This window comes from Crinia signifera, chromosome 5, assembly GCF_055691185.1.
Source record: "Crinia signifera chromosome 5, ASM5569118v1, whole genome shotgun sequence".
NCBI lineage: Eukaryota > Metazoa > Chordata > Amphibia > Anura > Myobatrachidae > Crinia > Crinia signifera.
Window position 1 is genome coordinate 247,150,575 of NC_139221.1, and position 12,697 is coordinate 247,163,271.

A 12,697-nucleotide genomic window follows, 5' to 3' on the forward strand; every position below is an offset into this window, starting at 1 on the left:
TCTCTCAGTTTTTCCAAGAGGTTCTCAGCGGTATGCCTCTTAGTAAAGCTGGTGATACATAGAGTAGACTAGTATGAATGAGCTGGTGATGCTTGCTAGATGCTACTGCTGATGGAGGGGATTCAAGCACCCAGTGGGTTGTCACAGTCATGTAATCCTTGGTCTGTCCACTGCCGCTTGTCCACATATCCGTGGTTAAGTGGACACTGGCTCTAATCCCACTTTTGAGGCCATGGATTACTTAAGACTTAATGTCCTGATACAGCTCAGGAATGGCTTTCTGGATGAAATGGAACTGAGATGGAATCTGGTACCTGGAACACGCAGCCTCCATTAATTGCGTGAAACCCACAGAATTAATAGCAGATATTGGACACGCACCCAATACTATTATGGCATTCATGGCTTCAGTGATCCGCCACTGGGTGAGAACTGACATACTTGTTTTTCCTTGCCTGAACAGTCAATTGTTTTTTCAAAGTAGTATAATAGGTTTTCTTGGGACACTTCTGGGATGAAGAACTACCCCCAGCAGCAGTAACAGAAGACCTTGCGATCAAGGATTCTTCTGCAGAATCCTGGAAAGGGGAGGATTCTTCTAGCACAATAGTAGTATCAGAAGAACCATCCCTGGTCATTACTGAGGATACTGAGGTTGAGGGTGTTGGTAGTGGAGTTCGCAAGTGGTGGGGTCCACTGAAGAGAAGGGACTCATTTGATGCTGGAATAAATATATTCCCAGCCTAGGCTGGAAATAAACAGGCGCCTAAATGGGGTGTGTAGTCAAGCAGCTCTCACTAGGGGGTGTCTAGCCCCAATATACATAGGAAAAGAAAAAGGAAGGAGTGGTGGAGCGCTAAATTAATCTAAATAGAATCAATTGGTTAGTACAGTATTAATATTTTTAATTAATCACATAAATTTAAAACACATATAGACATGTATTATTAGCAATAAGTCACTGTCACAGTAAAATATATAATAAAAAACGTAAATATACACAATATTGATGGTTGGACTAGTAAGGTAATTATATTGTTAACCAGAGTTCCAGTGATAGAAGGATGGTGGCTTACTGATTTTGTATTGGTACGGTCCCTGGTGTAGATCCCAAATGTAGATGAAATTTTGTAGGGGAGTCCACAAAACCTGCAGGAATAGGTTCCGCTGAAGGGAAAGATGTAATCCTCACCAAAGAGGCGTCCTCACGATTATGCGATCCATATGTCCTGAATGTTGAGCAGGTGGTGGTGTCCCAATTGCAACAATTGCATGCGATCTTGGCAGGGGATTAGCCAGGAACCAAAGTGTAAAGTCAACTTGGATAAGAGTTTAGGATATCGGGTAACTCCTCAAGAAGTCCAACAGATTAAAATCAACAGGTGCTTCCCAACATGTTTCGCTGCTCTCTGGCAGCTTTATCATTTGTTGCTGGACTGCTTCTTGATCTTCAGCATCACTTTTGGAACCCTCCCTATACTATCCCTCATCCTCAATAATATCTGATTCATCAGTAGTGCCATTGTCTGCTACACAAGTCAACCCCTCATTCTCTTGCTGTAACTCGACAGGAGTGGAAGAGGGAGAGGAAGGCGGCTTCTCTGAGAGATTAGGCTCACACTTAAGACTCAAGGACACAATTAGACTTCCCTCAGTGCTTTGTGACATTTCTGTTCCTTGACGCACAGTTTGTTTTGGTTTGGCCTGTTTTCTCACTTAGGAAAGCTGAATGACAAGGTATTTCATTTTCAGATGCATGACATGCCTCACTGACAGCTACAGATTCCCAAGTCTGACTCAGAATTAGAGGGCAAGCCCGGAGTCTTTCCTTGCCACTGTGTGATGTGAATGGCATTCTGGCAATTTTAATTCTTCCAGCTCCAGGTGGAACTAACTTTCTTTGTATTCCTGTTGGAGGGTTTTTTTTTCCGAAACTTTTTGCGGTAGCTCTTCGTGACCAGTTTGAGGCTGAGCATCAGCGACGGCGTTAGTGCTAGTACATATTAAGTCGTCATCACCATGAATGATGGCAGCAGCTGGTGTGGGAGTATTTGGTACAAAGTGTTTGTTCTCCATTTTAAAATTAAATTCAAATAAGAGCAAAATATATTTTTTTCTTGTTTTTGAGTACAGAGCTTGTATAATGCTGTGTAAAGGCCGAACAATCACACACAGAACTTCTGACAGTATACTATGGGTGCAGTACACACAAAAAATGAATAAAGAAGAGAAAATTGATTTGGATTTTGTTACTTTAATTAATTTAATTTGTTTTTAATGCGCAGCTTGTATAATGCTGTGTGAAAACTGAACAATCACACACACACCTTCTGACAGTATACTATGGGTGCAGTACACACAAACAATGAATAAAGAAGAGAAAAATGTATTTGGATTTTTTTACTTTAATTAATTTAATTTGTTTTTAATGCACAACTTGTATAATGCTGTTTAAAGGCCGAACAATCACACATGCACCTTCTGACAGTATACTATGGGTGCAGTACACACAAAAAAATAAATAAAGAAGAGAAAAATTGATTTGAATGTTTGGTTCTTTAATTAATTTTATTTGTTTTTAATGCTCAGCTTGTATATTGCTGTGTGAAGGCCGAACATTCACACACGGACCTTCTGACAGTATACTATGGGTGCAGTACACACAAACAATGAATAAAGAAGAGAAAAATTGATTTGGATTTTTTAACTTTAATTATTTTTAATGTGCAGCTTGTATAACGCTGCGTGAATGCAGTACAATTACACACAGAACTTGTGGCGTATACTATTGGGGTACAGAACAGCAAAATTTATTTTTATATTGAATTTTTTTTTTGTGGATGGGGCTTGTAGAACACTGCATGGACTGTGGATTCAGAACAATCACACACCGAAGCTTTTACAGACTTGGCGTCTCACAAGAATCCAACACCAGATTCCAGCGTTCAGCCGCGATCAGGTTTCCAAACAAAGCCGACCATCTGATGATTCCCCCCCCCCCCCCCTGCACCCAAAGCTGCAAATGGATGATTATGAAAATCATCCATTCACAGCTGTGCGTGGGATTGCCGCATGGGAAGAGGGGGGAGGTTGGTTGTCTGGATCCAGAATAAGGGCCAATATGCAATCTGCTGTGCCAATGGTAATTCTGCCTCTGGATTCAGTCAAAAAATGAGGTGTTGAAAAACAGTGCTACTTTTGGGGATTTTGTTTCACCTGCTTGATCCCAGATAAAACGCAGCACAGGCGGCTTATTGGTGCTAATTAGTTAGCACCCCGTGAGCCTATTACCCGCAATCAGCAATCGCAGGTAATAGGATACCACCCTAACGGCTTTCTCTGAGGGGAGAAGTTGCGTGCGATGTCCCTGGTCGCATATGCTGTCCTGCTGCCCGGAAGGGGGTCAAGTCGGAGGTCGGATGTGCAGCAGGTGCTATCTCCGACTCTTGCAGTGTGTATGCTGTCAGATAGTTAAATATACCCATTGGTTTTTTTTTTATCGCGCATCGGATTGGATGTCAGACACCTCTGATTTGCCCAATTTTCACCGGAATTCTCCACCCGATCCTTCGGAATCAGGTGAAAAGAGGCCAAATCGGACAAGTATATGGGGACCTGAAACCTTGGTATCATTTTGTATGCTTAAGAACTGCAAGTACTGTTAGTATTGCACTGTAGATACCTACCCAGCAACAATATGTGGCTGAACTGTATACATTTTGCAACTGTGTTGCAAGAATGTTGGGCTGCTCAGATGGTACAATGGCGAACATTACGGCCTCACAGCACTGAGGTCATAGATTTGATTCCAACCATGGCCCTGGGTGAAGTTTGTATTGTCTTCCTGTATAAAGTTGGATATATCTGTTCTATAATTGTATGTATTTCCACCATTCATATCAAGTTTTGCTGACATCTATATTATGTTATTGAGTAATTAGATTTGGTTTGTCAGATCTCTCCCAAACCTAGGGATTTGTAAAGATTCATTACTACTAAAGTTCTCAAGATGTTCATCTTCAGTGTGAGAGATACAGTTCAATTTTAAAAAGCACTCACCGTGAAATGATCAGTCACATTGTTGCAGCTCTTGCAGCTTGCAATGCTTTTAAGTGGTTCATCATTTCTGTAAAATCATTTCCTAGCAAGGAAAAAATCTACCTAGTGATGGAAGTGTCCATGAAGTGTTTTATTTACAACTTACTGCGCAAAGGACCAAAAGACCTCTATTCTTATTTCATGCATTTTCTGTATGGTAAAAGAACCTCAGTGTTCCAGACTTAGGGGGTAATTCAGTGAGGATCACAAAGCAAAATCTTTGGGACAAAACAATGTGCAACGCATGTGGGGCAAATGTAACAAGTGCAGAGAGAGTTAGATTTGGGTGACTTGTGTTCAAACATAACTATACATTGTTTGGCAAGTCTTTTGTGTTCTGTGTATGAATTGTGAAACACTTTGAACACAATCAGATACCAATATTTGTCGTTAATTTACACTGGATTTGGCATCATTTTGCTATGTAATCTAGTTATGAAGCTGCTGGAAGTATGGGGAATGCAGCCAATATCAGCTTCATAAATGTTGCCTTTCAAATCGTAGTCAAATGTGTGTTGACAAACTATTTTGTTTGTGGTCAGGTTTTGTGTTGTCAAATGATTTTGTGATTCTGTGTTGTTATCGGGCCCAGAATTGTGGTGAAGCATACCTCCCACGGGACATCTCCAATTCTAGGGACCTTTGTTTTGCAATTGGGGCATGTGGCAATACAGAGAGGGAGTGGAGATGAGTTACTGGCAGCCTAGCCTATAAGGAGCACTTGGCATGATCCCAGGGAACACTTGATTCCCCTATACTCCTTGTACAGCTGACCGTGCCCCTTTGTTGGCTGTAACACAGTGTGGAAGTATTCTGCAGTTTTCACATCTTCATTTCTCTTGTTAGTTTATTTTCTATATTGTGGATGCTTTATATTGGGTAGTCTAAGAAATATACTAGTATAATATTCAACACTGCCAAATGCCAGTCATATATTAAAGCAACCGATAGAATATACTATGCATTTTTAAGTATTAAACTTAAGAGAAAAAATCATTAAAAAAATCTGTAAGCTAAATTACAGGTTGAGTATCCCGTATCCAAAATGCTCGGGACCAGGAGAATTTTGGATAACGGATTATTCCGTATTTTGGAATATTTTAATATTTCAATGATGTATTTTGAAGTATCTTGCATGTATGCTGTATAAACACATAAAATAAACACAAATATATTTTATTACCACATAAAATACACACAAATATATTTTATTTGTTCAAAAAACAAGGTTTCAAAACATGAAACAAAATGTGTGTACTATCTCAGATATTGAATTTGAATGCCAAGCAATCATTGTCTTGTACATATATAGTGCCAGTTACATATCATGTCCCCAGTGATGCTGTTACAAATGTCCCCAGTGAGTTTTTAGCTAAACAATTTTTTTTTTCCACTTTCTGGAATGTATGGTTTTCAGAATAATTCGGATAACGGATATTCGGATACGGGATACTCAACCTGTACTATGTTTTTATTCCCCCCCATTGCTTTGATTTGAAAGAGGAATATATGTATACTGTAGGCCTTTTTTCCACTAAAATAAAAAACAACTAGCACTGCAGGTGGGATAGATGCAACATTGAAGATGTTTACATTTTGGGAGGGGTGTATTCAAACTGAAATCTAAATTGCACTGTTAAAAAAAGCTGACAACATTGCCCCCCTTTGCATGGCAACATGCAAAGTTACTTAATTTTATTTTTGCGCAACAGTAAACACGAATCAGGCCCTATCAGTGAGGAAAGACAATTCTTTGTTTAACTTTTTGTTTATTTTACTTCCCAGTCTGCTATTCAGCAGCTCCCATAAGTTTTCTTTGATTCCATAGTTTATTCTTTTCTGATGCAGAAGAAGCTTTTTTTTTTTAAACCCTATGTTTTACTAGGAAAATAATTGCACTTTTAAATTTCAGTTTTAAACACAGTTGGACGCACTTGTGGATGGTAAAACTTGTTGCTTATGTTAAATGGTGCTCCAGCCAATCGGGATACAGGTCTGCAGCATGATGGTCGACAAGCATTGGGTCGACACCATTAGGTCGACTTGCTGAGAGGTCGACATGGGTCTAGATCGATGCAAGCATTAGGTCAACACTTTTTTTTACTGTTTTTGGAGCAGACATATGCCGACAGGCGGAATTTCATGCCCTACCATCCACTAGGTCGTGGAGGGAGAATAAAATAGTGTGTCCGAAGCATGGGGAGTGCATTGAGCCATGCAAGGGGACACAGTGCTATGATTCAGTGTCCATGTCGACTGTGTCGACCTTATGACCTGTCGACCTAGACCCATGTCGACCTAAACCAGTAGCACAGTACATATTGCAGTACAGTATTATTACTGTTATTATTATTATTATTATTAATAATAATAATAATAATAATAATTTATTTTTTTTAAATGCTATGTCTTACTCATAATTGACATTAGATACTACAGTATCTTGCAGTATGGTCCTAAGCATTAAATAAATAGGACATAATAGGTTGCCAACTTTTCTGGAAAATGATTATCAGTCTACCTATATCTGTTATACATATTTACTGTATGTTCAATAATAAGATTTATGAGTTCCATTCACACCAGACAGGCCACGTTACAATCCTGTTTACATAACATCAGAGCGGAGAGTGTTGGCTGGATTGTAAATCAGCTATCAGCAGTCAGTAGCAGTACTGGTATATAGCCAACTACAACACAAAGCAGCAGTCTGCAATCACCATAAAACTCACTCTAGGTGGTCTGAGCGATAGACCAGTGATCTTTTTTTGAGGCAATAATACCTAGAAAAGTCTTGCATTTATTTTTATGCAGTTGGACATGTCCATGGGGGCAAGTATGATGCTTTCCTGGTGTGTCTAGATTTTAGAAATAGCATTTGGTTAAAAAAAATTCGAATGGAAAATTTAATGAAAGAAACCGGTTTTGGGAATATTAGGTATTGCGTAGTTTTAAAACATTTTTAAAACTACATTGCATGGCCTGTAGTTTTAAAACATTTTACATGCTATGTTAAAGGCATGCTCAATGGCTGCTGACATAAAAAGGACCGGAGTATGTGTCTGTGTGGTAGAGGACTCGGGGATACGGTTCTCGTAGGGAGAAGAAACCCTAAATCTGTCGACAACAGGGGTTTTGCGCTAAAGACAGGGCTTCCCTTTATTTCCATGCCCCACAGCCAGGAAAAGCTATTACTGGGTATTAACAATGATAGTTTTGGCCAGCTGTCTGGAATGATAGCTTCCTCATGTCTGAGAACAAGGTGGTAACTTTTCTGTTAGTAAATCTGTTGGCCTTTCAAGTTGATGTCTCTCAGGAATCATATTTGAAAAAAATGGCAAGTGGTTTTATAACTTACATATTAATATCAGGGTTAATACACAATGGAGTATACACATTTCTGCTTTACTAATAACCTGAAGGACATGCCTGGAAAATAATTTAATTGATGTTGAAACTTAATATTCAGAGACCTGGGGCACTAGTTTAACCTAATTATTGAAAACTCTACAACTTAAAGCCTAAGTAATTAACATGCTTGAAAACATATGCTGTTTCTCCAGGCATGAGGCGAGCCTGCAGTACGTATTTGTATTACATGGGGTTTGGTCACTTGTTTGAGAAAAAGAACCAGTTTGGGATAGAATTGATCATATTACATAATAGAATTGATCGTATTATATGACTGTGTTTTTGTTTCCTAAACAATGTTACTTGTTTCTAATTTGGTATGTGTTTATATCTGCTTATTTCTAGTGTCCGGTATCTTATAAATGTTTCACTTGTATATATTCATGTTGTTATCCTCAATTATCTTATGGCTGAAAGTCGGTATGTGACTTTAGCACTATGTTTTATTAATAGTTCGTATACACTTTTATTTTTTTATTTTTTTATATCTTTTATTTCTTTAAACTCATTCATTCTAAAGTCCTGGTCACAAATCTAAATATTCCACATGTATTTCTACTATCTGACTGTTGGTCTGACTGCTCTACTTGCTGGTTGCAAAAGACCTGGATGTCCATACACAAGTTCTGCTTTATGGTTCACTCCTATCTTCCTAGGGAGACACATAGCACTTAATGCATCTGCTGTAGATAAGCAGAGAGGCAGAAACACAGTTAAAGTGCACTTTGTGAAGTTGTAAACATCAGATTAAAGTACAAATACCTAATACCACTTCTTTCTATAGACTACACTTTTCTAGGAGTACACTGCCTGTTTAGCCTATGTTATGGTTTACATTGCTCATGAATGTGTATGTGTTGAAGTTTTTAATAGTATGTTTGGACTGTGCCTTTAAATGTGCCTTTTCACCAAAAGTGCAACATGTAGATGAAAAATGGGTCTCATTAACACACAGGGTGTGGCTGAACCCCTCCATCTCTGTGCAACACTGAAGACAGGAAATGGTTGTGGATCACTTAGCAAAACACAAATGTCCCAGAATAAGCATCCTCTCAATAGTCTGCTAGATCCGATCACTTCTGAATGATTTCACTAACATCCAGGCATCACCTTCCAATAGCTACTCCCCAGTATACCAGACGTGGGACAGATTTACCAATCGTATTCTCAGATATGTGTGTGTTAATAACTGAATGTTGCAAGCAGAATTTATGATTATTAGGGCCATTCCATGTTACATATGTGGCATAAAGGAAACATATAATTGATATGTCTCCCAGACCAATCCTCCACCTGCCCAGACCCCATCTAAACAGTCCGCTTACCTAGTGAAAGTGGGCAGAGTGATGTGGTGATTGGCACTGATTCCCGTCTTCATAGCCCCACCGCCCGCTTTACAATGCTGGTAATCTAAGCATCGTGTAGTGAGGCTGGGGCCATGATTATAAGTCTGCATAAGTCTGCATAGTATGGATCAACTCTGAGACTAAGTAAAAACCGGAACCGGACAAGATCCAAGAACGGACATCAAACTCTGCAATCTGGAACTTATAGTGTCCGGTCCTGGGGGGGTGTCCCAACCTGAGGGTGTCTTGTCCAGGGGGATGCAGGGGGATGCCTATGATAGCTTTCACCAGGGACATAGAGAAGGGGAGATTACAGCCTCCCCATGTGGTCTGGGCCGTTAAATTTTTTGCTACATGCCAGGACCATACAGGGAGGCAGGGAGGCTTTATTCTCTCGCTCTTCCTCTCCCTGGTAACAACTGTCACAGGCAGCACCCCCCCTAACCCCGTCAAGGACACCCCGGACCTCCCTTCCCCAGACAATACAATACATGATTGCCATATCCTGTCTGAGAGGTCCACTTAAAATTATTGTGAGTTTTTGGTCTTCAAAATCGCATTCTGGGTGCACATCAGATGCAGATTTTTCACAAGCCAACCTAGGCACCTGCCTAGGGCCCAACAGGTCCCAAGGGGCCCAATAAAGATATCCTGTCATTCCATAATGTTCCCACAGCACTGCGTTGCTTAGTTATCGGCAGGGGGGGGCACATAAATTATAGTTACGCCACTGCTAATGATACACAATATATTGAAAGGGGAAAGGGAAATCGTTGACATTTTGTCATTTGTAAATTGTTTAATGTGTACCCAACTTTAATATTTCAGTGACATCCATTTAGAAAAGCAGAAAACATTTTAAAAATAATGTCCATATACTGTATCTATCTATCTATCTATCTATCTATCTATCTATCTATCTATCTATCTATCTATCTATCTATCTATCTATCAGGCTAACTACTCAACTCTATGAGGTGAAGTACTACCAGTGACCACTAGAGGCCACTCGATGGACCAAATTACTCCTTTGTCATAGTGAAAGTCGAAACTGTCACCACTTAAAGTGAAAGTATATTGACGAGCTTTTAACTAGTATGATAATATTGTTTGTATCATTTGCTGGCATGTAAATACTCTAATAAAGTATTATATACTGTACAGTATATGCTCCTTTTGTAAAATATTCAGAGCACTATATTAAATTTATTTCATTTCTTCATAGATTGAGGATGCAGCTAGTCAAGGATCAAAGTTTGCTGGAATAGTACAGGGATACTACATATCAAAGGACCTGCCATACAGCCTGTCTGATAGCTTGAGTCAAACAAGCTCTCCAGAACACTCAGCTGCCAATAAAGCATGCAGTGACACGGAGGATCATACTTCTGCGGATAAGTCGGATTGTACTAATGGAAGCACTTCGCCGACAAAGAGCAGGGAAAATGCTGAGCAGCCCAAAGCAGTCGATAGGGTGGATGTTATTGAGCAGCAAAAAGTGGAGTTTGCACCTCTAGACGAAGTAGATCAATTAGAAGAACTCAACTTCTCTATCTCAAATGAGGATGTGTTCATTCAAGACAAGATAACAACGGAGTCTAGTCTGAATGATAACTGCAGCATTAGAAGTAAGTACAGAACATGGGCCTTTAGTTTTGCTAAGACATAAAAAGAATATGTAAATAGAATACTTTTAGTGTTTCAGAATATTTTACAAATAATCCTGCATTGTGGAAGGGATACGGCCACTAGGTCAACACTATGAAGGTCGACATACATTAGTCAACAGCGCTTGGGTAAACACATGAAAAGGTCAACAGGGTTGAGAGGTCGACCTTTTGACTTCCCATTGTTGACCTAATGCTTTTGTTGACCCTTTGACCCCGTCGACCTTAGCCATGTCAACCTAAGTCGAGTCGACATTTAGTGGTTGACCTAATGTATGTCAACTTTTATACAGTCGACCCCATGACCCATACCCGTTTGAAACTAGGTAGAATGTGCTATTCGCTCACTGTTGGACAGACCCTGAATTGCTGAGATCTAAGGGTGACAGTGTCTTAAGGTGCGTACACATGGGGCGGGAGATATATTGCTAGCAATATATTGCTTGTAATATATTGCTGAGCAATATATTGCCCAGTGTCTCCTTTTCATCAGCGACCATAGATGGTCGCTGATGAAAAGGAACCTCTGCTGGGGGAGCCGCAGAGGTAATTAGCTGGTCGCAGGAGCAAGCGCCTGCGACCAGCGATTACAATGGGGCTGAAAACGGGAGCGCACACCCGGCGATTTATCACACTTCCCTCACTGGCAATATGGTCACTAACTGGTAACTAATGGAGAACACAGACTCCATTAGTTATTTTGTGGCTTTTCAAGGCTTTCTGCAAACAGTTGTGGTAGGCAATCCTTAGCCTGCCATGCTTAATCATTACTGTTTATTCAGTGGTAGAGGATTAAATTGTTATTGGGCATTATTGTATTGGAGACCATAATTGAGGGCTTGTGTGTGGTCATTTTCTAACTGCACTAACGAGGCTTCAATTATGCTGGTAGGCAGGGCTATTTTTCAGCAGGCTCCAGCAGGAACTGAGGCCCTTATTCTAGTTCACTCTTTCTGACAAAATATTTCTTAGATGGACAAAACCATGTGCACTGCAGGTGAGGCAGGTGTAAAACCCCACCCAAATCTAACTATCTCTGCACAAGTAACACCTGCCTCACCTGCAGTGCACATGGTTTTGTCCATCTAAGAAATATTTTGTCAGAAAGAGTGAACTAGAATAAGGGCCTCAGTTCCTGCTGGAGCCTGCTGAAAAATAGCCCTGCTGGTAGGGATTTCCAGAGGCCCCAAGAAGTGTGTGGGACTGTTACAAAAAGTCCAGGTCTCATTTGGAGTTGCCAAGTATGGTGGGAATGGATAAGGCTCCAAACCAGTCCCTCATCCCAGCTGAGCTTGAGCACATCCTGGTAAATTTTAGCATTCGCAACTGTTTTATCGTTCATTCAGTATAGTATTTGCTGAATGTGTGGCAAAAGCATTTAGTAGTTATCCAAATCCTCATATTTGCCTTTATAATGAATACATACTATATGTATTTTTGGTACTTGTCTATTATCATGGCACTCATCGCATCGCATACCACTAATTAAGGTATGCGATGGCATGCGATGTGACCTTTCCCCGGGCTGAGTATACAATTTTTATATCGCGTCGCATTGCATGCCATTATAATGGCATGGGATGCGATGCAACGTGATCATGCCCGATTTGGGCTTATTCCCATGTTAAATGCCCCCCCAGACCCGATTTTTAATTGTATACCCACCCTGATGGGTAATGAGTATGTTAAATGCCCTCCCATTGTTACCGTCACCCCACTATCAACGCCAACCTGAAGCGTGGCGAGCGCAGCGAGCCCGCATGGGGCGGCGGTACGTGTCCTCCGACCTTTTCATACCCCCACTATCCACGTCGGCGTGGAGTTGATTTTATATAGTGTGGCGAGCGCAGTGAGCCACCAAGCCCAAAGCGTGGCGAGCGGATGCGGAGTATATGTGAAGTAATTCGCGTTCACTCGCCGCGCTTCGGGCTCGTGGTTTGCTGCGTTCGCCACACTATCTAAGATCAACTCCACGCCGACGTGGATAGTGGGGGTATGAAAAGGTCGGAGGACGCGTACTGCCGCCCCTCGCAGGTTCGCTGCGCTCGCCACGCTTTGGGTTGGTGTTGATAGTGGGGTGGTGTTAACAATGGGGGGGGGGGGGGGGGGGCATTTAACATACTCATTACCCATCAGGGTGGGTGTACAATGAAAAATCGGGTCGGGGGGGGGGGG

General features: G+C 40.9%; 1 protein-coding gene across 1 annotated transcript in view; it reads left to right on the forward strand.

Annotated features, from left to right (window-relative positions):
- The window catches only part of RFTN1 (raftlin, lipid raft linker 1), a 308,799-nt gene that overhangs the window by 216,279 nt on the left and 79,823 nt on the right, over positions 1–12,697 (forward strand). Inside the window, exon 5 of the mRNA XM_083188794.1 lies at positions 10,081–10,483. Within this exon, the coding sequence (XP_083044920.1) occupies positions 10,081–10,483 (403 nt within the window). The remainder of the gene's footprint in view (positions 1–10,080; positions 10,484–12,697) is intronic.